We start from the raw sequence: 27,450 nt of genomic DNA, 5'->3' as shown, positions 1-27,450 counted from the left end.
GCCGAGGCCGTGGTGGCGACGAGTCCGAGGCCCCCGGGCCTCCGCCGGCCTCCAGGCATCACCTCCGGCCCGGCTGCAGGTCGGGCGCGAGGGGCCGGCGGCTTCCGAGCCGCAGAGAGCTGGGCCACGGCTCCGCCTTCGCTCCACAGCGACTCCCGACTGCTCTGCCCGGGAAACCGGAAGGGCCGAGAGGCGGGCGCCCCCGCAGCGCAGAGGCCGCGGTTTGGGGCTTTCCGAGGGGTCTGTGGGCGCTGGAGCGTCCTACCCCCAGGCTCGCCGCAGTGAAATCCGGTGGACCCGAGCTGTGGGCCCTGCAGTGCGAGCCGGGAACGCGGAGCTGACGCTCTGCCGCTCCTCGTTGTACGTTTCTTTGCTTTGCTCCCTGCCAGCACCTAGGCCTCAGACATCCAGTGGAGAACCCTCTTGACTGTAGGATTTGTGGATCATCTGGGCCCTCATTGTACAGGAAGGTCATGGGGAAATTGGATTTGGGTCGGCTGCCCACTACACCTTCCTCCACTTGATTTCTGGGCTGCTGGGGTGGCCGAATTAACGATGGTTACTGGTTCTCTTCCCTATGGTGGGAGAGGAGCGTGGTGGACCTTTTCAGCGAATATTTGGGATCCTCAGCTTACGGTTAAGGTGAACATTTCAATTACAGCTTGACTAACCAGCTCCGAGACGCGGGCTAGGTGGAAATGCCACCACCGCCCCTGCTTGCACTGAGCATCTTTTCTAGTCAATTCAGTCTTTTTGGCCCTTGGAGACTTTTGAACACGTTCACAAGCTTGAGACACAACAGACTTGAAATGGCTGGGCATAAACAAGTGGTTAACGTGTATTTGGGGAGCCCCATTGGAATGTGAGTGTAGGTCAGTGGGTTAACAATATATAGTTAAGTTGTGCTGAAGATTTGGTTTTTGTGTGTTTTTTTTTAATCCGCCATCTTTTACATTACTGGCAACACCATGAACCACGTTGAGCTTTTATTATCACAGCTTCAGAAAAATGAAGGTGCTGAATTTACCTGAACGTTGGGCCTCTACCAAAGTAGATTTGTCTTTTAAAAACTACACAGTGGGGCTTCCCTGGTGGCACAGTGGTTGAGAGTCCGCCTGCCGATGCAGAGGACATGGGCTCGTGCCCCGGTCCGGGAAGATCCCAAATGCCACGAAGCCATGGCCCGTGAGCCATGGCCGCTGAGCCTGCGCGTCCGGAGCCTGTGATCCGCAACGGGAGAGGCCACAACAGTGAGAGGCCCGCGTACCGCAAAAAAAAACAAAACAAAACAAAAACTACACAATGTAGTTAAGATTGGAAGTTGTTCTGCACACTGGGGCACCGTGACATTGAAATCATATTAAACTAAGTTTGAAAACGTTGTCTAATCTTTTCTGTTTTGAATTATGCTTCAGATGGGAAACTCTTGTCTAGTGACGTGACTCATTACATGATCCCAGATTGGAAAGTCGTTCAAGATTACCTCGAGATCCTTGAGTTTCCTGAATTGAAGGGAATTATTTTCATGCAAACGGCTTGTCAAGCTGTGCAGCATCAAAGAGGCCGGAGGTATCTGTTTTGCATTATTTATTTTTTTATGGTGCAGATTTTTTTTTCCCCCTTTAGAAGAGGTTCCTTGTTGGAGAGAAAGGGGAGGAATTCATTATTTTCGTCGGAAAAGACTTTTTGAACTAATTTGGCATTCTTTTTGCCAGTGAGGAATGCAGTAACATTATTTTATATTTCTGCTTCAACACCTGGCCAAAAGGTCTAACTGCAGTGTCCCCACGATGTGGGTATTTAAGATTCTTGGCTTTTGGTTTGCATTTTTATACTAGCAGAGCTATTGCCTATATCATGTTGAAGACTGCATGTTATTTAATCTTCTTATTTATAGATATATTGTTTCAGAAACTTACATTTTTTTCCCCTTGGGAAAAAGAAAGTATTTTAAAATTTGAGGCTCCTTTATTGTGGAGGCAAGTTGTACTTGTGATTTATTCAATGAAACCAGAACTAACTTGTTTTATTTTTAGATTACTAGTATAACCATCAACCATAGGAACTGTATTTGCTAAACAAAGAATTTCTGATTGAAATCAGTCTAAAATGCTTGCCTTGTACCTAAATGAAGAACAGTTATTCACCTTTTAAACAAATACTCTATAAATGGTTTTGCTTCCTTTACATTGGGAAAAGATCTGTGATTTGAACTTGAAGACTGTATGGAAACAGCATATTAGAATTATATACCCAACCTCTTAACACCACAAGTTAAGCAGAAATTGTGTGTTTATTCTTTTTCAAATGTTGTGGTTTCTTCAGACCTTGGTAGTAAAAGATGAAGTGTGTTTATTTGTATATGAAAATGATAAGTTGTTCTTATTATATGCTCAGTTCAAAAAAATATGCATTAACTAGGTTGTGTGCAGGTTTTTTAGATAGAATATTTTTATATGAGCTTGAAGTTGATTTTGTTCAGACACAAAGATATAGATGTTATACACATCCAGGTTTAAATGCTGTTCCAGGTGTCGTATTTCAATTTCTGCTACTAAAATCAATTTGTTGTTATCATGTGGGTTGCTAACACACTGCCGAGCCTCTTCAACTTCTGTTTTCTAAAATATTTTTAATATTAAGGATTGTTTTAAAAATCAATTCCTGGGGACATTCAAAAGCAAAGAATTGGAATTTAAATGTCTTTTTTCCTGAACATTTCAAAAGTAGTTAACTTGATGAAAAATGATTGGTTTTCCATTGCTTTACCGTGTCTCTGAATGCACTAAACGTGAAAACAAAAGCTGAGGAGTTATGGAACAGGCCCACAGGATAATACTCTGGTTTTGCCATTGGTGTGCACTTTTCGAGTTCCTAGTTCCAGGCCTTCTGGAGTACAAAAAGAAGTCTTGTTCCCTCTCTCAACAAACTTGTTGTCTTGTTGGGATTAAATGCAAGAAGCAAGAAGGTAATTATGACATACCTTGGACGCATGTAAGATAATTTAATGTGGACTATGTAAAGTGCAGAAGTAAACATGGGGTGTGGGGATTTAAAAAGCCCTCTGAAGGAAATAGGTTTGAGACTGGTCTTAATGCAGGGAAATGAACATGATTGATGAAGAGGAACAAGAGGCAGGAAAAGGAATCAGCAAGCTGGGGACTTTGTGCTTTCTTTACCTGTTAAGCAACCAGCAGGTGTATTCAGGTTGAAACAGCTAAACGGCCACAATTACCTAAGCCCTGGAAAGTGTCATATATTAAAAGCTAACTTTAAAGTTGATGAGAGCCTTTCAATATGTAAGATCCAGGAGATTTGCTTGATTAATTTGGCCTTCATAAGCGTTAAGCATAAGTCATTTGAGTTTTTGTCTTTAACCAAAGGTGGCCTAGCAGAGGCTCTCTGGTGCTTTGCTTCATTTAATGTTGGAAAACATTTTGTTTTTCAGTTCTTCCTCCATGATTTTTGAGATGCTGGTAAATAATTCATTCTATTTTATATGCTTTTAGGAATATTATTGCTTAGGAAAGGTTTGTCAGGTGAAAATACCTAGTCTGGTCTAGTGTCTGGTAGAAGGATGCCTTGCTTTCTCCTTTTGACCCCCTCCTGAATGCCTTCTGTATAGCTTGAATCTCAGTTTCTTAGTACATAACATAAGACTGGAATCAAAATATTATAGTTGGGGCTTCCCTGGTGGCGCAGTGGTTGAGAGTCCGCCTGCCGATGCAGGGGACGCGGGTTCGTGCCCCGGTCCGGGAAGATCCCACATGCCGCGGAGCGGCTGGGCCCGTGAGCCATGGCCGCTGGGCCTGCGCGTCCGGAGCCTGTGCTCCGCAACGGGAGAGGCCACCGCAGTGAGAGGCCCGCGTACCGCAAAAAAAAAAAAAAAAATATTATAGTTGGAGAGGACCTAAGAGGTCAACGTGATCCCCATCCTACATCAGTGTTACTCAACATGAGTAATGTAGTCGACTCTGTTTCTAAAAGAAAAAAATTCTCATGGATACCCAGTGTTAATTTAAATTAATTTATTGTATTGTTACTTAAATATGTTTCAACATCAATCTAGGCATAGATCCTCATACCTAAGTACTTAATGCAACCCTAAACCCAAATCAGACCTTCAAACTAAACAAGGCTACAAATGAATATTAATTTAATGTGACCAGTGACATTATTTTACTGACATGAAATCACCAGAGTTGGGTTTAATACTAGAAAGACACAGCCTCTATGGCTACAGGCATAAGCTCTATATTTAATATGATTTTGTAGTTTGATTTCAATAATATCATTGCAGAAAAATGTCCTCATAAGTATATTATACAAAACAGTATGAAAAATGTCAAGTTTTTGATCAGGATAATCACACATTCTGCTATCTAACAATCCTCAAGTGCTTATTTACTGAGGGCTCGTGTGATATCCCTGTAAGGGTGACCTGTCCACTGCCTTCAATCATGTGTTCAGGTGTTCATCTGTGTATCTACAAATATTTATTGAGAGGCTCTATGTGCCAGAAACTGTGCTAGCACTGAGCATACAGTGGTAAGCAAAGGCAGACACGCTCTTGAGGGGGAGACCGGCAGTAATCGATAACCAGAGAAACAGATGGAGAAGTGAGCTGTGACAGGCACGCTGAGGGAGGGGTGCTGGGCTCAGGAGAGCCCAGACTAGGCAGGGAGGAAAGGCTTTCCTGAGTGAGGTGCATGTGCTGAGCTCTAAGGGATGAGTGCGAGGAAACCAGGCAAAGAAAGGAGAAAAGCTTTCCAGGCGAGGAAACTGCTATGCAAGGCCATGGGGAGAGAGAACATGGAGAATGAGGGAGGAGAGAGCCCTGGATTGGACTAAGGTAGGCCCCCATGGGCCTCAGGGATGTGGTGAAGCATTTTACTTAAAATGCATTTCCTAAGCATTTTAAGTAGGGGGGATAACATGATCAGATTCCTGTTTTTAAAGGATTACTAGGCTAGTGGAGAAGAGGCTTGGAGAAAAGAAGAGGAGGCACTTGCTTTAGTTCACATGAGAGATGTTGGTAGCTTAGAGATGGAGAGAGAAATAGACATTTCTAAAAGCTGTTTAGTAGGTAAGATCCATAGAACTTCCTAAGTATATAACAAAGCGGGTTGAAAATATGTCCACACAAAAAGTTGTGTGTGAATGTTTGTTCATAACAGCTCTATTCATAATAGCCAAAAATGGAAACAACCCAAATGTCCATCAACTGATAATGGTTACACAAAATGTGGTTTAACCATACAATGAAATATTATTCAGCCATAACAAGGAATGAAGTACTGATACATGCTACAACATGGATGAACCTTGAAATTATTATGCTAAGTGAAAGAATCCAGCCCCCCCCCCACACACACACAAAAATCATATATTGTATGATTCTGTGTATATGAAATGCCCAGAATAGGTAAATCCAAGAGACAGAAAGTAGGTTAGTGGTTGCCAGGGGCTAAGGGTCAGAGGGAATGGGGAGTGACTGCTTAATGGGTATAAGTTTCTTTTGGGGGCTGACAAAAGAGGAGTTAGATAGTAGTGATGGTTGCATAATGCTGTGACTACACTAAAAACCATTGAATTCTGCATCTTAAAAGGGTGAATTTTTTGGTATGAATCATATCTCAATAAAGCTGTTTTTTTTTTAATTTTTATTTATTTATTTATATTGGCTGCTTGGGGTCTTAGTTGTGGCTGCGGACTCTTAGTTGGGACATGCATGTGGGATCTAGTTCCCTGACCAGGGATCGAACCCAGGCCCCCTGCATTGGGAGTGCAGAGTCTTACCCACTGGACCACCAGGGAATCCCCACTGTTTTTTTTGTTCTTTGTTTTTTAATCTATAGGACTTAGTAATGGATTTAGGTAAGTGAGATAAAGGAGAAGGTGGTGTCAAGGATGACACTAAGGTTTCTGGCTTATGAAACTGGATAAAGAGGGGGAACACTGGAGAAGGTGGGGGGTGGGAGGTCATGAGTTTGAGGTGTCTGGAGGCTTCCAAGAGGGCAGACATTGACACCAAATGGCATTGCAGCCTGAAGCCTGGTCCAAAATATACTCCATTTAAAATGTTTTAAGAATATCACCTAATATAAATGGAAATAGAAACTTCTGAAATTCTTGGAGAAAACTCAAGGACCGCTGAATTTAAGTCTAGGAGACCCTATCTGGGTTCTGCAGAAACTGAAGGAATGCAACATTGAGTACAGGACTGACTTCCTTGTACCTCTCACCACTGGTTGTGGGACACCCACTTCTAATCCCCAGAGACTGTAGTCAGCAGGGGGAAGGGATGTTGCATCTGAAGGTAAGATCACCATTGGATAAAAATAGTAAAAAAAAAAAAAAAAAAATCAATCTAGAGAAGGTAAGTTTTGCTGTCTCCCTAAGAAATTGTCTGAAATGTTTAGATAATGGAGATTTCGAAAACACTTCAGCCAGACCAGGGAAACTAGGGTTTTTCTGTAAGCCTGGAATTTTTTAAACTTCAGATAATTTTATTGTACTTGACTATCTGGAGCTGTTGTCCTATCATTCAGGCCAGACTTGTTCAAGGCACCACGATGTTCTTTGCTGGCTCCATGCAGAATACTCATATATCTAATTCCATCATATGCACCACCAACCCTAACTAGCAAAAACTACGACTGTGTTGTATGGATGCACTATTAAATTATAGCCGTAAGCCCACATGCCTACAAGACAACCCGACTGTCACACTCAGAGTGATTCACTGTTTGTTTCCTGCTTTCCCCATTAATATTCTTGTGCCGTTTGTTCATTCGTTTTATCTGGCTGATAGGTAGCCGACAAATGGAAGCACACACTAAAAGTCTAAGGAAAACACATGGGAGTGAAACTTAAAACTGAGAAAATTCTTTTTGTTAAGTGATATATTTTTCTAAACATTGGCAAGGATTGTCATTACTTTCATGTGGTGGTAAAGCCCCTGGGTCTGGCTTGTGGAGCATCAGTATTCAGAGAGGACAGGATTCGAGAAGCCCCAGGTTTAAAGTACGGGTGTGCCGACCAAGGCAGTGATGTATATGAAGCCTAGCAAAAGAGTAACCGGGCTCTGAAAATATCAGTTTGTCCCAGGACATTTTTATCTTGTATTTGGATCACTGTTGTCACAAAGGGTTGTGAGTTCATGGATTCATTTGGAAAATAGTTATTGAGCGACTGCCGTGGGTTAAGTACTAGAGATACAAGGAGGAAGCCTACTGTCTGCTTTCTTGAGCTTTCTGTCCCCTCTCTCTCCTCCTTTGGGCCCTTTGTCTACCTAACTCTTACCCATCCTTCAGGTCTGTTGCCTCCTCCTGGGTGCCTCCCTCATCCCTCCCATGTTCCTGTCACACCTTGCACTTTTCCTTTCATGGCACTCATCCCGCTGAAATGGGTGGTTCTATTTTTTTGTTTGTTTTATAGCTACTTTTTTTAATTGTGGTAAAATATATATAACATAAAATGTACCACGTTAACCATATCTAAGTGTACAATTTGATGGCATTGAGTACATTGACACTGTTGTGCAACCCATCTCCGGAACTTTTTTCATCTTCCCAAACTGAAACTCCACACCCATTAAACACTCATTCCCCATTTCCCCCTCCCCCAGACCCCTGGCAACCACTGTCCTACTTTCTATCTCCAGGTATTTAGCTGCTCAAAGAAACTCCTATGAGTGGACTCATACAATACTTGTTCTTCTGAGACTCACTAGCTTATTTCACTCAGCATAATGTCTTCAATGTTCATCCGTGTTGAGGATATGTCAGAACCTCCCTTTTAAGGCTGAATAATATTCCACGGTATGTATATACCACATTTTGTTTATCCATCCATCGCCCGACAGACACTTGGACTGCTTCCACCTTTTAGCTAATAGGAATAATGTTGCTCTGAACATGGGTGTACAAATATCTCTTTGAAACCCTCCTTTCAGTTCTTCGGGGTCTATACCCAGAAGTGGATTGCTGGATCATATGGTAGTTCTACTTTTGACTTTTTTTGAGGGATGGATGGTTGAGTTGCATTCACCATGAGCAGGATCACGCAGACGAAGGGCAGCATCGGGAATGTCTAGGTGTGTCCCCTGAGGGCACTCAGTGGAGCACTGAGGAGGAAGTTTGTAAACAAATACCTGCCCTGGGTTCAGGTGCTTTATTAGGGGTGTGGATAAAGGGAGCAAAAAGTGGAAAAGATCAGGAAAAATAGTCAATATTTTTTCAGTGTTTTCTCTGAAATAATAAATTTCAGATGTTTATAAAGCTTCTTCTAGAATCTTTTATTGCTTAACCAAAAAAGTGCTCATTTAAAAAAATTCATGCATGACAGAAATGCGTAAAGCAGAAAGTGAAAGTCCTTGCCTTTCCCTCCTGCAGGGACGACCCTGTTAGCACGGTGATGGAGACTCTTGTATGCATATTCTAAGAGGTTTTGAAAAATGATTTTAAGCGTATCTTTGTGAAAGTGGGAAAATTACAAACTTAATGTGTTTTAGGCACTTCTGCGGGTGGGGAGGCAGCTTTTGTTTACACAAGTGGAATTCTGTTAAGGAAAGCTGCCATTCACAGAAATGAAACTGAATCCCTTTGTTTATTAGGACATTTTGTAAATTGTAGTTACTTGATGATTCTTTTTAAGGTGGCTCAAAATTAGAATTACTAAGAAAGTAAAATCAGTGTTCCTTGTTTTCTGATGAAGTGTTGAGACGACGCAGATACTGGTAGTTGGCATTTATTTAGAGGGGATAAGTTAGAGAGTTCTGCGTTTGCTTTAATGAAAAGACTCATTTTTAAAAATCCGTGGCGGCAGGCTGGAGGTGGGAATGGAAGGGCACAAATGTTATTATGTTAAATGCCAGTTATCTACCTTGGATAATTTATATGTTAATTTAACATCTGGTTTAATATCAATCCATTTTAAAATAAACAATTGACTTCCTTTAAGATAATTGTGAATATTATGTATTTCACATTATCTAGACAATTGAAAAGCACCTTCTTAGAAACTGACCCATATGAGACTTCATATTTTATTTTCTTTGGCTAAGATTATTGGAAAGATCTCCTGATGGGTTCTGAAAAACCTAGGGGCAGGACAGGAATAAAGATGCAGACATAGAGAATGGACTTGAGGACACAGGGACGGGTAAGGGTAAGCTGGGACGAAGTGAGAGAGTGGCATGGACATATATACACTACTAAATGTAAAATAGATAGCTAGTGGGAAGCAGCCGCATAGCACAGGGAGATCAGCTCGGTGCTTTGTGACCATCTAGAGGGGTGGGATAGGGAGGGTGGGAGGGAGACCCAAGAGGGAGGAGATATGGGGATATATGTATTATGTATAGCTGATTCACTTTGTTATAAAGCAGAAACTAACACACCATTGAAAAGCAATTATACTCCATTAAAGATGTTAAAAAAAAATTGAACATCTTTCTTCCATTGTACAAGGGATTAGAAAAATTGTATGTCCTAGTTTGATAGAGCTACCTGTTCACACTGTGTGTTAAATATAATTATTTTAAAACATAAAAAAAAAAAAAGTCTCCTGATGGGGAAAAACCTTAAAACTTTCTGTTAGTTGTCTGATAGATGAAGCTAGCCTTCATTCGTGTAAACGATGTGGCTGCATCAATAAAGTTCACAGATAAATTCCCAAACTTACCTTACATGTTCTTTTCTAGGGCTGCCAGCAAAAAGTAAAACATTAATGTCTAATACCATTTACAGAACAAAGTGAGTTACAAAAATAAAGCACTAGGGCTTTTCTGGTGGCACAGTGGTTGAGAGTCCGCCTGCCGGTGCAGGGGACACAGGTTCGTGCCCCGGTCCGGGAAGGTCCCACATGCCGCGGAGTGGCTGGGCCCGTGAGCCATGGCCGCTGAGCCTGCGCGTCCGGAGCCTGTGCTCCGCAACGGGAGAGGCCACAACAGTGAGAGGCCCACATACAGCAAAAAAATTAAAAAAAAAAATAAAGCACTAAACTCTGCTTGCCTCATTGTCCTTTGTGAGCCTTTGATGAAGGGGCTGTGTGGGGCAGGGTTGTATAATGACATAATAAATAGCCAGAAAGGGAGAGGGGAGTAGAGGAGTTTAACCGATCCACAAACTAATTAATGAGGCCCTGCTCCAGCACATTCTAGCAGGCAAAATGGAGAAACAGCAGCCCAAGAGCGCAGCACACATTAAGGCCAATGTAAATAAGTGTTTCTCAGGTTTTAAACAATCAATCTTTCACTCTAAAATACCTCATCTTTTCTGAACCTTAGCAAGAGGTGGCAGGAGATGAGTACCTGCTAGATTAGATTTACTTTTCTCCTCTGTGTCACAGACAGTATAACAAATTGCGAAATCTCCTGAAGGATGCGCGTCATGATTGTGTTCTCTTCGCTAATGAATTCCAGCAGTCCTGCTATCTCCCTCGGGAAAGAGGGGAGTCCATGGAGAAGTGGCAGAGCAGGTATGGCCCTGAATAGCTGGGTTTTCACACGATCATCTTCTTTAATTTCTTTATCATTGGTTATTTGGGAGTTGATCTAAATAGTATGGCAAAACAAACCAACAATTTTTCTGGAACCGTGATTAATACTGAAATGCTTAATGTGTCAATATTCTAGATATGTCATTTGAATACATATATTTTAGAAATTGTAATTAAGGAGCTATAGGTGCCCAGAGTAAGTTTGCCCCAGACCTCTAAAGGCTAGTAGGATCATTCATTCCAGTGACCCAAAAGTCATACATAGCTTTAATGCTGTGTGAGTGCGCGCGTGTGTGCGTGCGTGCGTGCATGTGTGTGTGTGTGTGTGTGTGTGTGTGAGAGAGCGAGAGAGAAAGAGAGAGCGGCAGGGACACGTCCTACTTTTAAGCTAAAGTCATCTCACTTTTTCTGGTATAGGTTGCTTTAATATCCCAACCAGTCTTATTAAACTGAAACGGGTAGGTTAATTCTAGTAAAGCTGTTTTAGGAAGTGTGGTGTCCTAATTGAGATCCACCTAAAAGCAGAACCTGAAGCAAGGATTTTGGAGGTGAGTTGTTTATGTGAGAAGCAATTCCCAGAAGCAGGAGTGGGGAGAGTGACCCAGAGAAGGAGGGAAAGCAGTAAAGGATGTATTACTGCTGAGGGAAACTGAGGCTCAGTCCTCTGGGAACCTCTAAGAAGCCATGTAGAGTGTGCCTCAGAAGTCACCTCCAAGGGTGGAGGCGAGGGCATTTAGTTAGTTACCCCTTTAGCTGAGGGCCATTCCCCAGGGGTGTTAACTCCAGTCAGTGGGCCATTGATGAGGGATGGAACTGCCACCCAGCTGCAGCTAAAGTCAGAGGTGGGCTTAGGGTACAGGTGCGAGGCACCCATAGCCTCTGCTTCAGTCTTCTGTAGAAGGCAGAAGAGACCTTAAGCTTTAAAATAGCTTATCCATACAAAACATTTACATCATCTTCTTCCTTATAATTCTTTATCTGTATAGCCATTAAATATTTAAATTCTCTAAAGCAAAATAAGCACCGATATATATTGAGTCCTTAATAGAACCCAAGTTCCCACCAGCAAGGGAAAGCAAATCTTTCCCTAGATTGGGTCATATGTGAGTACTCACACTTACTAACTACACAGCGTTGCACACAGTCAGTACTCAGTGAATCTTTTTTTAAATTCTAGGACTAAAGGAACCTTACATAACATCTTAATTTGCAGAAAGGGAAACAGATGCCTACAGAAATTGACTCTCTGAGTTGATCCACTTCATTGGACACATGATCCTTTTTTGAATACATGTCCCCTGACCTAGACTCCATTTTCCAATTCAGATTCTTTTCAGGAAGATTTTCAGACATTTCATATTGGTGATGCCATATTGGATTTTGTCTTTATTGGATTATGATCTTCAGCTACTTGCAGCCTAGTTTTTCTCTTAGCCAAAGACTTGTTTCTTCATCTTTTAAGCCTCTCACAATTTAGCTTATCATCCCTGTGGTGCTGTGTGGCTCGTCCCACCAAGTAAAATGTGTGAAAAGGTGGCAGAGCCTCACGGTTGCTAGGCCATATCAAGAAATGAAAGCGGTTTCTGTGGTGGTTGGCTGTCTTAGAGAAGAAGAGATGTCAAGCACTTTGTGATTCATCTTTGTATCCCCCAGCATACCCAACCCAGGGCATGTTTATAATGGATGCTCGGGAAGTATTTGTTGAACGAATGAACGAATGACTGTCTATATAAACCAAAGGGTAAAAGATTAAAAGCCAGGTGTGAAGTTCTGAACAAGAGCTTGGGTTTGTCTGCCCGGGGAGGGCTCACGTGCCTCTTGCTTTCTAGGAGCATCTACAATGCAGCCACTTGGTACTATCACCACTGCCAAGACAGGATGCCAATCGTTATGGTGACAGAAGATGAAGAGGCAATTCAGCAGTATGGAAGTGAAACGGAAGGAGTGTTTGTGATTTCCTTCAAGGTATTTCCAGCTGGTGTGTCTATATAAGTATGTGTGTGTGCGTGAGTGTGTGTGTCTGTGTGTGTTCATTTCCATAGTAGTGCCCGTGAGGCTCTAGATGGCTTTGGCAGTACAGAAAAGGGAAAATAAAGAATGAAGGAAAGGAATAAAGACACAGACCTACTAGAGAATGGACTTGATGATATGGGGAGGGGGAAGAGGAAGATGAGATAAAGCGAGAGAGCGGCATGGACATATATACACTACCAAACACGTGAAATAGATAGCTAGTGGGAAGCAGCTGCACAGCACAGGGAGATCAGCTCCGTGCTTTGTGACCACCTAGAGGGATGGGATAGGGAGGGTGGGAGGGAGGGAGACGCGAGAGGGAAGAGATATGGGGACACATGTATATGTATAACTGATTCACTTTGTTATAGAGCAGAAACTAACACACCATTGTAAAGCAAGTATACGCCAATAAAGATGTAAAAAATAAAAATAAAATGTGAAAACTGAAAAAACAATAATAGTTTAAAATTAAAATAAAAATTAAAGTAAAAAATAAATTAAAAAAAAGAATGAAGGACGACTTTAAGAAGTTCCATGTCTTCATCACTCTCCAACTAATTAATCTTGAGTTTGCCAAATTTGGGCAAACTCCCTGTGACTATAAGGCCTCCGGTATCCAAGACTGCAGCCCAATAAACTCCAGTTCATAGTAAACTCATGTTTATAGTTATAATAATAATACTAGTAGTAATGATGATGATGATAGGTTGAATCTGATAAAACTGCCAATATTCTGTTGTTTTTGACTTACAAAATGGCTATTCTACATGGTTCCACCTAAGAATAATACCCAACGTTGATCTATGCCAGGCACTGTTCTGAGTGTATTATTTCATTTAATTCTTGCAACAACCCTATGAGGCAGGTGTTATAATCCCCATTTTATTGGTGAGGAAGCTAAAGCACAGAAAAGCTAAGCAACTTGCCCAGAGTCACAGGGAGAAAGTGCTGGAAGTGGGTTAGAGCCCAGGCAGTCTGACTCCAGCACTCTGAACCACCATGCTGCCTCCCAGACTGTCTTTCTGAATACGCACAAGACATAGGTTTTGTTTTTTAACATCTTTATTGGAGTATAATTGCTCTACTGTGTTAGTTTCTGCTGTATAACAAAGTGAATCAGCTATACGTATACATATATCCCCTCCCTCTTGCGTCTCCCTCCCACTCTCCCTATCCCACCCCTCTAGGTGGTCACAAAGCACCGAGCTGATCTCCCTGTGCTACGCGGCTGCTTCCCACTAGCTGTCTATTTTACATTTGGTAGTGTATATATGTCCATGCCACTCTCTCACTTCATCCCAGCTTACCCTTCCCCCTCCCCGTGTCCTCAAGTCCATTCTCTACATCTGCGTCTTTATTCCTATCCTGCCCCTAGGTTCATCAGAACCATTTTTTTTTTTAGATTCCATATATATGTGTTAGCATACGGTATTTGTTTTTCTCTTTCTGACTTTACTCTGTATGACAGACTCGAGGTCCATCCACCTCACTACAAATAACTCAATTTCGTTCCTTTTTATGGTTGAGTAATATTCCATTATATATATGTGCCACATCTTCTTTATGCATTCATCTGTTGATGGACACTTAGGTTGCTTCCATGACCTGGCTATTGTAAATAGTGCTGCAGTGAACATTGGGGTGCATGTGTCTTTTTGAATTATGTTTTTCTCAGGGTATATGCCCAGTAGTGGGATTGCTGGGTCATTTGGTAGTTCTATTTTTAGTTTTTAAGGAACCTCCACACTGTTCTCCATAGTGGCTATATCAATTTACATTCCCACCAGCACTGCAAGAGTGTTCCCTTTTCTCCATACCCTCTCCCAAAACATAGTGTTAAAGGCCAGTCTTATTTGTCCACTGTTCCTCACTCTTTTCTACTTGTGACCATGGGTGGGGGGCAGTAGGGATAAAGGAAGGGGCGATATATGATACTACTTATGTGAAAGCTGTTGGACCAGCTTGGTGTACATGTAACAGATAGAGGCAGCATTATCGGTGACAGTTTTTTGAGGTGTCTTAAGGACACAGTTCTCCTATTTCTTAGGTACCTTTTCAGAGAGTAGGATGCCTGTTAATCTCTAAATAGATTACTGATCTCAAAACAAAAAAACAAAAAATAGATTACTGGTCTCTTCTGCCTGCCCAGTTGGTCAGTCAGGTTCCAGTGGTTGATATTGTTTTTTGATTCAGAAACTAGACTAAGGTCCTCCATTACCCCTGTCAGTTTACAGAGAGTCTATTTGGATTTTGAATTGTAGATCCTATGAGGGTTCCCATGTGCATGTATTGCTAAAGATTTGCCAATAGAATTTTCTTGCCCTGCTATAAAAAAGCGTTCTGGCATGCCAGAGAATTCCAGGGGCGCTGGATATTAATGGCAGTGTCACTTATTTTTTCTGTTGCAATACATCATGTCTTGTTCCTGCAGAGGGCAGTTGACTAAAATTATATTTTTCTACTTTTTATGAAAATTACTTTTCTCTGCAGTCTGGCAGTATCGTACAGTTTGATTTTGTATAGCATTTCCAAAGCAAACTGTGTGACCGAGGGCTTCATAGAGGTGTATGATAGCAGAAAAAAAGAGATGCTATGAAGTTCAGATGAGCAGGAAGCCCAGAATTTTCTGTGGAGACTTGAAGGTAGATGGGGAAGAGTGAGGACAATAAATCCCTCTTGAAGAGTTGGTTCATAGTGGCAAAAATTTGGTGTTGATGAGTGATTAGTGACCATAGAATTGCAGTGTTGTTAGCACAGACAGAACTTCTGGAAGGACTAGAGAAAGAAAGGAAGCAGTTTGAACAAGACCCTGAAATTAGTGGGAGAAGTGCTGGAGTTGACAATAAGGATAATTGACTTCATTTTAGTTTGAGAAAAGAGAATGTGCCAGCCTCTAATTTAGGCTTAAAGTAGAGTTAAAATCATACGTAAGTTTGATTTTATTTAGTGAGGGTCCACCATGCGAGGACATGTATTCTGGACACAGGAAGTAGATGGAGCAGAGTCAGCCTCACCACACCAGACCCCTGTGGGTGGTCACCTTGGTGTCTTGTCTAGGGCCTCTCTGAAAGTTACACCAAGAAGTGCAATAATATTCAATAATGTTCTACTTGGAGGGGACCATGACACTTGTTTCAGAATTATGTTTCGTACTGGGTTGTCACATAGACAGAGCATCAAGTGTCCCCACGTGAAAAGTGTGACTACATCTGTATAGTCACAAAAGAAGACGCAGTCCTTGGGGAGTTTATGAGGCTGGAAAGCCTAACACCAAAGAACAGAAACATCTTTCCCCTTCTCTGCTCATCCAAGATTGCCAGGGGGTTGGGGGAGGGGAGATACTTCCTTATTACACTTTACTCCTCGCCACTTTTTGCCTGCTGATTTAGGTTTCTTATAAATTTCAGATATTTCAGGGTGAAAAACAAAGAGACAGTGCACACGTAGAAGCTTTTCCTCTCCATTCACTGTGGGCCGTTATCTGCAGCAGTGAGATAACGTGTAAAGACAGGCATCCCGGCCGTGTGCACGTACACGCGTGTGTGTGGAGAGAGAGGGAGATTTGAAAGTGCAGAGTGATCAGGGAGGTAGAAGCATTCCACAGTAGGAGTGGCCTCCCTGGGTTCCTTTGGCAAGGCTGCAGGGATTAGTGAGATGGTAGAAATGAACTGGTAGCAGGAGGCTTGGGAGGGTAATGCTCATGTAACACTTCTTCAAAACTGCATGCCAGCAGTTCCTGTTCAGGATTTTTTGTAATGCTGCTATAACAAAGAATAATTATCTTCTGACCATGTTTCTCTTGTGCCTTTATTAAATGCAGAATTACCTGGACAATTTTTGGCCTGATTTAAAGGCCACCCACGAGCTTTGTGAGTCTATCCTTCAGTCTCGACGAGAAAGAGAGAATGAGAGTCAGGAGAGCCACGGGAAGGAGTACCCAGAACATCTACCCCTGGAAGTGTTAGAAGCCGGCATTAAGTCTGAGCGCTACATCCAGGTGAGGGTGGTAATGGGGAATCGGTGCCGGGATCAGCCAGTGTGTTTCCTTCTCTTTACTTGCCTCCTGTCACAGGCCTCTGATTTCAAAGGCTGTCAGTGAGACGGGCCTCAGTAGGCCAGGGCTGTTGATGTTCAAGGTGACGTGGGAGTCTCCTCTGTAGACAGTGCCCTCCGGTTTGGACCTACTCTCTACTGTTCTTTCTTTTTTTTTTTTTAAATTAATTAATTTTATTTTTGGCTGTGTTGGGTCTTCGTTGCTGTGTGTGGGCTATCTCTAGTTGTGGTGAGCGGGGGCTACTCTTCATTGCCGTGCGCGGGCTTCTCACTGCGTCGGCTTCTCTTGTTGCAGAGCACAGGCTTTAGGCACACGGGCTTCAGTAGCTGTGGCACACGGGCTCAGTAGTTGTGGCTCATGGGCTCTAGAGCGTAAGCTCAGTAGCTGTGGCACACGGGCTCAGTAGTTGTGGCTCATGGGCTCTAGAGCGTAAGCTCAGTAGCTGTGGCACACGGGCTCAGTAGTTGTGGCTCATGGGCTCTAGAGCGTAAGCTCAGTAGCTGTGGCACACAGGCTTAGTTGCTCCGCATGTGGAATCTTCCTGGACCAGGGCTCGAACCCATGTCCCCTGCATTGGCAGGGGGATTCTTAACCGCTGTGCCACCAGGGAAGTCCCTCTAGTGTTCTTAATTAGGTTACATACCGAGCATTACACAGTAGGTTTAAATGCTTCCTGTCACTGGGAAAGAATATATTTTTGAATCAAGGTCTAGAGGTTTGGCAGAATTTTAAAGTTGTTGAAATTTGGCTTCTTCAGGCCTTTGCCACTTTCCTGCCTCTTTCAAGGTCCCCTTGTGATCCCTCAAAACCCAGGACCCACGTGCTGTCAGGGTCTTTAGAAGGAATCAAATAAAATTGCTATTCAGATTTCAACAGCTTTATATGCACTCGTGTTTGTGTGTGTGTGTGTGTCTGTGTGCACATACGGTTTTATCACATGCATGGATTTGTGTATTCACCACCACAATCAAGATACAGAACTGTTCTACCACGAATTTTACATTTTCTAACCAGCAACTCAGACAATTTTTATGCAGTCTGAAGGCTGAGCCTACCACTGTAAACTCCTTCCCTAAAATGTGGGTGTTTTAATGAGTATATCTATGGAGAGGCTAATGCTTCCAATTGGTAATGAAGTTTACAGCATTCCTGGGAGGGTATTTTGAGGAAGAAGATTTTTTAAAGACCGCTCATCACTTAGGTAAGATAAATCCTGGCACTTGCAACACTTGGTATAGCTAAGAGTATGTCAAAATGATGGTACATTCTCTGGAGAAAATAAACTTCGGTGATGAATTATTATTCCTAAAGAAAGGGATCACAAACCTTATAAGAATATAATGGGGATATTTTCATAAAAATTTTTAACTATACCTTTTGGAGGGTAAAGCAAGCAGAAAAGAAATTTTTCACACTGATTTTTATTTTTATTTTAGGGAACTCTGAACGTCAACAAACACAGAGCACAAATAGAAGCTTTTGTTCGACTTCAAGGAGCCAACAGTAAAGATTCAGGTTCAGTGTAAACCTTACATAAATTTCCGTACCACTTTTTAATTCTGATATTACACATTGAAGAAAGCAAAGTTGAAATTGTCAGATCATATGTGCCATGTCAAATATCCCTACCTACACTGGCTGTGTGGGATCGTGGGTTGGTTTTTTTTCCTCCCCAGCTTTTTGTCTATAATTTCTGATTTTATGGTAATAAGTCTAAAAAATGGTAATAGCTAATATTTTATTGAGTGCTTATTATACATCAGATACTGTTGTAAGCACTTAAAGTAGGTATTATTATTGTTTACCACCTTTTACACGTGAAGAAACTAAAATACAGAGAAGCAAAGTGACTTTACGAGGATCACTCAACCTGGTACGCGGCGGGGCTAAACCTGAGGCTGAGGCAGGCAGGCTGTGATTTTAAGATTTTGCCATGTACTGCCTCACTGAGCTGTATTGCCTCATTGGAATTGTATAAAATGTAACGTCAATGAAAAAAATGTGTAAATAAGTTTTATCATAATAGAGTGTATTGTTAGTTCTGCAATGACAGGGTGAAAGTAACCCTGATAGATAGTCAAGGGCACCTGGCGAGGTTGTGGAGAATGAGAAGCAGTGGCTTAATCCGGGCTTCTGCTCATCAGACTTCTCCCTGTCAGTTCTGCAGTGTCCATAGTTCAGCAGCCAGCTGACCGCTCCCTGGCCGCATAGCCCCTGAAGTTATGGGAGAGAGTCCCAGTGTGGGCTTACATTGTCTCATGCAGAGAACCTACCTTAAAAGATGGTTGAGAGTGGCCTTATGAAAGCACATTATACAGCACGGCATAGCAGCAGTGTTTCTTCCTTCCTAACCTGTGGAACAAAAGTTTCATTTCGGTTTAACTTCACCTTTGAAAGGAGGGAGCTTTTATTTGCAGGAATGCTGATTAGATCTCGAACGTGTTATGTTTGAAAGGCCTCACTGGTGTGGCCTACCCCTTGACCTTGTGGGGTTTCTCTGTGCTGCCCCCAAAACAGGTCTAGTCAGTGACATCCTAATCCACGGGATGAAGGCTCGAAACCGCTCTATTCACGGGGACATGGTAGTTGTCGAACTGCTCCCTAAAAATGAATGGAAAGGAAGAACCACCGCCCTGGGTGAGAATGACGGCGAGTCCCCGAGTGAGCCCATGCCCACAGGTGAGCCAGCTGTAAAGTTGCCTGGTCGTCCATGTGGAATGTTTATTTTTCCTCTCTTTAGTCCAGAAATACTGCAGTTATTAATATATGATATCATCTCTTTTCCTACATTGTCAGTTTCCCCTCTCTGGTTTATTTTATTCTCATCAGCACCCAAATATGCTATATAGTATGTCTCATCTTAAAATAAAAACCCTCTTAGGGGGACTTCCCTGGTGGCACAGTGGTTAAGAATCCACCTGCCAGTGCAGGGGACACAGGTTCGAGCCCTGGTCCAGGAAGATACTATATGCCATGGAGCATGTAAGCCTGTGCGCCACAACTACTGAGCCTGCACTCTAGAGCCCGCAAGCCACAACTACCGAGCCTGAGTGCCACAACTACTGAAGCCCACGTGCCTAGAGCCTGTGCTCTTAAACAAGAAAAGCCGCTGCAGTGAGAAGCCTGTGCACCGCAATGAAGAGTAGCCCCCGCTGGCTGCAACTAGAGAAAGCCCGCATGCAGCAACGAACGCAGCCAAAAATAAATAAATTTATTTTAAAAATAAATAAATGTCACACCAGGCCCCACAAAAGAAGGGGCACACTGACAATGTTAATTTAAAAAATTATCTATCTTAAAAAAATGATCCATTTAATAATAAAATAGAAGGAAGGCAAATGTTTAAGCATCTCTCAACTTGTGTGGATGTGCTCAGAAAAATGGGATGTTGCATTTCCTGTTTTCTTCCTCACTGCTGAACTGGTCAGAGACCAGATAGGTGACATCTTACCAGTTAAGGCTTTATTTTGTTTTGTTTTCCCAAAGGCAGAGTGGTGGGTATCCTTCAGAAGAACTGGCGGGATTATGTGGTGACATTTCCATCCAAAGAAGAGGTCCAATCGCAGGGCAAAAATGCTCGGAAAATCCTAGTTACACCTTGGGATTACAGAATTCCCAAAATCCGAATTAGCACTCAGCAAGCAGAAGCCCTCCAGGTACCTTTACTCTTTGCCTCTTGTCTTTGCCAGCTTTTGAGCGGTACCAGGAACTGTTAACTCCTTTGCATAGGAAGGGATAAATTAGTGATGGCATCTGGTGTTCTGAGATCCTGTTTTCTAAAAATTCTAAATATATAGAACCATCTGTTAAGTAGTCCTTGGTTAAAAAATGAAGGCCAGAGAGAAACCGTCCTAGAAAGAGCTGTGTAGGACAGCTAGAGAGAACATCTATTATCCAGCTGTCCAACACAGAAACTTTTCAATAGATACACTTTGCCAAAACTAACAAGCTTTCTTTCAGCAAGCGATATAGAAATACGATGGCTCTGCCCTGTAGGGATGATATAGTGGTACTTCACAGAATCGATTATCCTTAAAGGAATAAGAGCCCTGGAGAGAAGACAAAAACAAGAAAGTTAGAAATGAACCTTTACTGTGGCGAAGGGGGTAGGCATCGCCCAATTTGATTTGCCCGATGTTTTGGAGTTTGCAAGTGAGACAATGAAGCAGGATGTCCCCAGCCAGTAATCTGGTCGTTGTGTACCTTTCCATCCCAAAGCCTCACGCAGGCTCTCTGAAGCCAGTTGTAACAATTGCTCTCCATGTCTATGGTTTGCTGGAATCCGGGGGCAGTGGGGTTCAGTTCATACGGATAACCTTCTTCTCCACCAAAAGTTGTCTTAAGAAATTAGAAAGTAACTTTAAAGAAATTAGAAAGTAACCCACCCCCACAAAAACATTGAGATTTTTTGCTTTGAAATTTAATTTGGACTATGCATAATTGGGTTTTTCCCTTGTATCACAAATGTTAACTCAAATGTGTCACAGTTGGCTTTCTGTCTCAGGCTACACTCTCCAGCCCACTTATTTGGTGTGGAGGGGTAATGCCTCCCTTCAAAGCATTGCACTAAGCATTTACCTACCATCTGGCAATTTAGTAAAACAGGAAGAACCCAATAAAAGAATAGAAAAGGGGCTTCCCTGGTGGCGCAGTGGTTGAGAGTCCGCCTGCCGATGCAGGGGACACGGGTTCGTGCCCCAGTCTGGGAAGATCCCACATGCTGCGGAGCCGCTGGGCCCGTGAGCCATGGCCGCTGAGCCTGCGCTCCGCGACGGGAGAGGCCACAACAGTGAGAGGCCCGCGTACCGCAAAAAAAAAAAAAAAGAACAGAAAAGAAAGAAAAACCGCTATTTGCAAATTGGCCACTCTCTTTGGAGCTTGATGCTGTTTATCTCTCGTTTGTTTGGTGCTGCTAATTGACCCATTCGACTCCTGGTGCTGGGCTCATGTTTCCCCCTCTTTGTTCAGGACTTCCGGGTGGTTGTGCGCATTGATTCCTGGGAGTCGACATCCATGTATCCAAGTGGACATTTTGTGCGTGTTTTAGGAAGAATCGGAGACCTGGAAGGGGAAATTGCAACCATCCTGGTGGAGAACAGCATTTCAGTCGTCCCCTTCTCAGAAGCTCAGGTCAGACTTCTGCCAGTCCTTTGTTCTGATAAAAGACTTTTTCTACTTTTTTTTTTTTTTTCTTTTGTTGTCCGTTTTGTCATTAAGAAAAATCTTAGTACTATTTAACAACCCACTGTCTAAAACCACAGATAATGGAAAAATCTCACTCTTCTTTATTCTGTGTTTGAACCAGATTGAAGTCAGCTTCCAGTGCAGAGTTAGTTTCCTGCAGCCTCACAGCTCTCAAATTTTTACGTTTTCCTACTGTGCTTACAAATGGTATGTCAGTGTCTTACAGTCAGTATACGTCCATCCCCCGTGGTACTACACGGGTACCTGGTTACAGACCCAACTGGGCTCTAGTCCCTGTCATAATCATTGAACCAGAGGCCTGCAGAAAGCTGCAGGGAGCAGCTTCTTGGGTTCCATACATCTCTGACCCATGGGTCAAAACATCATGCTCATTATGAAACTGTTTTTGTAACCTTTACAGAAAACAAAAATTCCGTGAACATAAAACGTCAGCTATTTTCATCACTTTATGATCTTTTAAAATCCCCGTAAATCTTGTTTATTATTCTCGCATAGCTATACTCACAGTGTGCACAGTCTATTTTCTGCTGCTTTCACTTAAGAATCATTTCTCTGTATTGACATAGCCTACTTATTTTTAATAGTGGTGGCAATTACTCTATAGTTATGTACTCTAGTTTGCTTAAGCATTCCTCAGTTGCTGAGCGTTTGGGCTGTTTCATTTTTCAGTATTATAAAAGGTGCCACTTCAAACATTTCATAAATATTACTTTTTTTTTGATCATTTTCTTTTGGAATGTAATCTTTAAAGTGAGATCACCAAGTCAAAGGGCATAAAAAATTTAAATAGCTTTTGCTATGAATTGACAGATTGTTCTTCAGAAAAATTGGGCCAGTTGGCACTGCCATCAAGAGCATATGGGTAGCAAGGACTTCCCTGGTGGCGCAGTAGTTAAGAATACGCCTGCCAATGCAGGGGACAAGGGTTCGAACCCTGGTCCGAGAAGATCCCACATGGCACGGAGCAACTAAGCCCGTGCACTGCAACTACTGAGCCTGCGCTCTAGAGCCCGTGAGCCACAACTACTGAGCCTGCGTGCCACAACTACTGAAGCCCGTGAGCCTGGAGCCCGTGCTCCGCAGCAAGAGAAGCCACTGCAGTGAGAAACATGCACACCGCAACAAAGAGTAGCCCCCACTCACTGCAACTAGAGAAAGCCCATGCACAGCAACGAAGACCCAACGCAGCCAAAAATAAATAAATAAATAAAGTTTATTTTTTTAAAAAAAGAGCGTATGGGTAGCAAATGAAGCAACTGACAAAGGATTCATCTCCAAAATATACAAGCAGCTCATGCAGCTCAATATCAAAAAAACAACCCAATCCAAAAATGGGCAGAAGACCTAGACAGTTCTCCAAAGATATACAGATTGCCAACAAACACATGAAAGTATGCTCAACATCACTAGTCATTAGAGAAATGCAAATCAAAACTACAATGAGGTATCACCTCGCACCAGTCAGAATGGCCATCATCAAAAAATCTACAAACAATAAATGCTGGAGAGGGTGTGGAGAAAAGGGAACTTTCTTGCCCTGTTGGTGGGAATGTAAATTGATACAGCCACTATGGAGAACGGTATGGAGGTTCCTCAAAAAACTAAAAATAGCGGCTTCCCTGGTGGCGCAGTGGTTGAGAGTCCGCCTGCCGGTGCAGGGCATGCGGGTTCGTGCCCCGGTCTGGGAGGATCCCACATGCCACGGAGCGGCTGGGCCTGTGAGCCATGGCCGCTGAGCCTGCACGTCCAGAGCCTGTGCTCCGCAACGAGAGAGGCCACAACAGTGAGAGGCCCGCGTACCGCAAAAAAAAAAAGTCATGTACCGCAATGTTCATTGCAGCTCTATGTACAATAGCCAGGACAGGGAAGCAACCTAAGTGTCCATTGACAGATGAATGGATAAAGAAGATGTGGCACATATCTACAATGGAATATTACTCAACCATAAAAGAAACGAAATTGAGTTATTTGTAGTGAGGTGTATGGACCTAGAGTATGTTATGCAGAGTGAAGTAAGTCAGAAAGAGAAAAACAAGTACCGTATGCTGACACATATATGTGTAATCTAAAAAAAAAAAAATGGTTCGGAAGAACCTAGGGGCAGGACAGGAATAAAGATGCAGACATAGAGAATGGACTTGAGGACACCGGAAGGGGGAAGGGTAAGCTAGAACGAAGTGAGGGAGTGGTATGGACATATATACACTACCAAATGTAAAATAGATAGCTAGTGGGAAGCAGCCGCATTAACACAGGGAGATCAGCTCGGTGATTTGTGTCCACCTAGAGGGCTGGGATAGGGAGGGTGGGAGGGAGGTGCAAGAGGGAGGAGATATGGGGATGTATGTATATGTATAGCTGATTCACTTTGTTATAAAGCAGAAACTAACACACCATTGTAAAGCAATTATACTCCAATAAAGATGTTAAAAAAAAAAGAGCATATGGGTATTCTTCTTTTCATTATAATTTTTGACAGAGTGGTGGCTACAATAGTAAAATACTTTAGAATATTTTACATTATTAAGTTTTTATGTTTACCATTAGTATCTGGAAATTATTTGTTGACTTGTTTTGACAGCTTAGTGAAAATGTTAGAGCAAAATAAAGCGTGGATTAGACTTCACAGGACTAGAATTCTTCCCTTTTAGCCTACTTAACTGCAAATTGATGGCTTGAACAGGTAATAGTGCAGAAAAAATGCTCGAGATTGATCCTGCTTCAAAAAGGAATATGCTTTTAATATTTGGGACATGTTGGTTTTCATCCAGGCTTGACTTGAATTAAAAGCTCAAATGGATCATTTGAAAATGGGGTGGATATTGTACTCTTTATAAGCCACCCATTCATTCTCCAGCCTCCACGACTGAAGAGGCTGTAAACACCCTGGGACATTTCCTGTCCGACTGTAACACCTTCAGGCGCATGGGGATTGTGTCTTTCCTATTGACTCCCATATTTCCAGAGCCTAGCACAGCTCCTGACACATTTTAGGCACCCAATAAATAATTATTGCTCAAAAAAAGCAAACATAGGTTAATTGCGTAAGGTAATGGGTAATGAATGGGGTTTCCATGAGGTCACATTGAGAATGTTAGAGAGTGGATTTTTATAGGAAATTTCTGATGCATGAATTGCTGAATTTGGGGACTCCCCTTGTACAGATGTGTGAGATGCCAGTAAACACAGCCGAAAATCCCTGGAAGGTGAGTTCCGAAGAGGAACGAGAACGTAAAGACCTTAGGAAAACCCATCTGGTATTCAGCATTGACCCCAGAGGTTGTGAAGATGTGGACGACACCCTCTCAGTCAGAGCCTTGGATAACGGCAACCTAGAGCTCGGGGTCCACATCGCAGACGTGACGCACTTTGTGACATCGCATTCTTATATTGATATTGAAGCTAGAACAAGGTAACGCTGTTTGAAATCAGCACTGCGATTATGTGTGACTAATGTATTTTGTAACTGCTAGTTTCAGATTTTTAAAACAAAGATTTCACAGTTGGGAACAATTCTGAAGATCTCTTCCAGGAAAAAAAAAATTGAGGTCCACTTCCCTTTCTCCTTTAGAAAAGTACTACCTTGATCAATTTACCTTTCCTTTTTTAACAGAATCTTTTCATGTGTTGTTTTCTTCTAAATTGAAATGGGTTAAATTTCTCATGTAGTAATATCCTATTTTATATAAATACTAGATCATTACACTCTAATTTTTCTTGTACAACTAAGATTCGTACCACTTTTTCTTTCTCTTTTATATCAGTGGAAGAATATTCAGCCCAAAGCGGTATCACTTAGAAAAGTGGGAACATGGGAATAGCTTTATTACCCAGTCTGCTGCACTTGATGAGAAAGCAACAGCCTTGGGGAGTTTGTGCTGAACTTTCGGCCATTTTCCTCACTGCAGCCCGTACCGTCAGCAGTCCTGCTTCTTGCTGCTGAAGGTCGTGTGCCTGCATATGTGTCATTCACAGGGCCACCACTTATTACTTAGCGGACCGTCGCTTTGACATGCTGCCCTCCATCCTCAGCGCTGATGTGTGCTCCCTCCTGGGAGGCGTTGATAGGTGAGTTTGTTCATTACTTTTATCATCAGAGCTTGTCTTGCCCCTTCTGTGGTGACTAGTGACTCTCACTTGTGGCCTCTTCCTCGTCTTCTTTCTGATATACTCTCCTGCCTGCCTCCCCACCCCTGCTTTCCACCTACATCCTCTACACCCTGCTGCACCACTTATTTGGGGGCAGCTTTGTCTCTCTTACCTTCCCTTCCCTTCTGCTCCTCTTTCTCTTTTCTTTCTGTCCAGCTGTGAGGCTGCTTCTCCCTCTTGTTGGCTTTTTAAAGTCAAAGTCTAGGAACAAATGTATATACCTTTGTACATATGTGTTCCCTGGTTGAGGCTGTTTTGCAATGAGGATCATGATCTTAGGGAGTTTTTTGTTTATTTGTTGTAAAGTTTATGTCTGTCTTTGAATAGATAATAAAACCATGTAGCCCAAAATTCATATGTTCGAAAAGATGTTTAATGAAAGGCTCCCACCTGCCACTTTCCCTCAGTTACCGATTTCTTCTGTATTTTCCTAGACATAATACTGTAACAAAAAAAACCCTCAGTTTTCCACCTTCCTATGTAGGGAAAAATCCAGCTCTTGCCGCTATGTCTTTCTTTCCTGTGAGTCTCCTTTGCCTTTACGGGGAACACGTCACATCTGACACTTCTGGTCACCAAACGTGTGGAGGTGTTTCTCTACACCAAGCAGTTCTCTGCAACCCCAGCTGGGTGTCTTACAATTTAATTCAGTTCTGATACTGTCTGCCCAGAGATGGCATCAGGTTCCACAGGGTAAAGGACTCAGTCCCACAGGACTGTCCCCACTCCTCAACTTCAGACACCATCACAAGCCCAGATTGTCAGCATGCTTCTGAACGACCAGCTGTAGATTAGAGGTTCCCATGACCCCCTCTTTAGACTTCAGATGCCAGTTGCAAGTCCACATTCTTACCTGTACTTCTGACCAACCGGCTATAAATCAGAGGTTCCAAGACCCCCTCCTCAAGTTCAATTAATTTGCTAGAGCAGCTCTCAGAACTCAGGAAAACAGTTTACCTACATTTACTGGTTTATTATAAAAGTATATGATAAAGGATACAGATGAACATCCAGATGGAAGAGATGTGTAGAGCAAGGTATGTGGGAAGGACACAGAGCTTCCAGGCCCAAGGATGCCACTCTCCCCAGCATCTCCATGTGTTCACCAATCCAGAAGCTCTCCGAACCTCACGCTTTGGGGATTTTATGGAGGCTTCATCACGTTGGCACGATCGATCAGTAACTCCATTTTCAGCCCTTCTCCCTTCTCAGGAGAATGAGGGGCAGGGCTGAAAGCTTCTAATCATGGCTTGGTCTTTCCAGTGACCAGCCCTCATCCAGGAGCCCACCCAGAGTCTCCTCGTTAGAACAAAAGACACTCCTACCTCCCAGGAAATTACAAGGGTTTCAGAAGCCCTGTATCAAGAGCTAGGGACAAAGACCAATATCTATTTTCTATTATTTCAAAAATAAACACACACACACGCATGCATACCTATGGACATGTGGTCTTTCTTTGTTATACAAATGGTGACCATATGTATGTATGTATGTGTGTGTGTGTATGTATATATATATATATA

At 42.6% G+C, this 27,450-nt stretch overlaps 1 protein-coding gene across 2 annotated transcripts in view; it reads left to right on the top strand.

Annotated features, from left to right (window-relative positions):
* Window positions 1–237: 237 nt before the first annotated feature.
* DIS3L (DIS3 like exosome 3'-5' exoribonuclease) overlaps window positions 238–27,450 on the top strand; it is a 34,099-nt gene continuing 6,886 nt past the window's right edge. For both annotated transcript variants that reach the window (XM_024735165.1, XM_024735166.1), the window contains exons 1-11: window positions 238–360; window positions 1,416–1,569; window positions 10,354–10,482; window positions 12,333–12,468; window positions 16,340–16,516; window positions 18,010–18,088; window positions 19,091–19,252; window positions 20,060–20,229; window positions 21,542–21,703; window positions 24,943–25,190; window positions 25,754–25,846. In XM_024735165.1, the coding sequence (XP_024590933.1) occupies window positions 1,451–1,569; window positions 10,354–10,482; window positions 12,333–12,468; window positions 16,340–16,516; window positions 18,010–18,088; window positions 19,091–19,252; window positions 20,060–20,229; window positions 21,542–21,703; window positions 24,943–25,190; window positions 25,754–25,846 (1,475 nt within the window). In that variant the 5' untranslated portion in view covers window positions 238–360; window positions 1,416–1,450. The remainder of the gene's footprint in view (window positions 361–1,415; window positions 1,570–10,353; window positions 10,483–12,332; window positions 12,469–16,339; window positions 16,517–18,009; window positions 18,089–19,090; window positions 19,253–20,059; window positions 20,230–21,541; window positions 21,704–24,942; window positions 25,191–25,753; window positions 25,847–27,450) is intronic.

This window comes from Neophocaena asiaeorientalis, unplaced genomic scaffold, assembly GCF_003031525.2.
Source record: "Neophocaena asiaeorientalis asiaeorientalis breed wild unplaced genomic scaffold, Neophocaena_asiaeorientalis_V1.1 scaffold264, whole genome shotgun sequence".
NCBI classification, from domain to species: domain Eukaryota; kingdom Metazoa; phylum Chordata; class Mammalia; order Artiodactyla; family Phocoenidae; genus Neophocaena; species Neophocaena asiaeorientalis.
The sequence above is the reverse complement of the archived record's forward strand: the minus strand, read 5'-3'. Positions and strand labels throughout refer to the sequence as shown.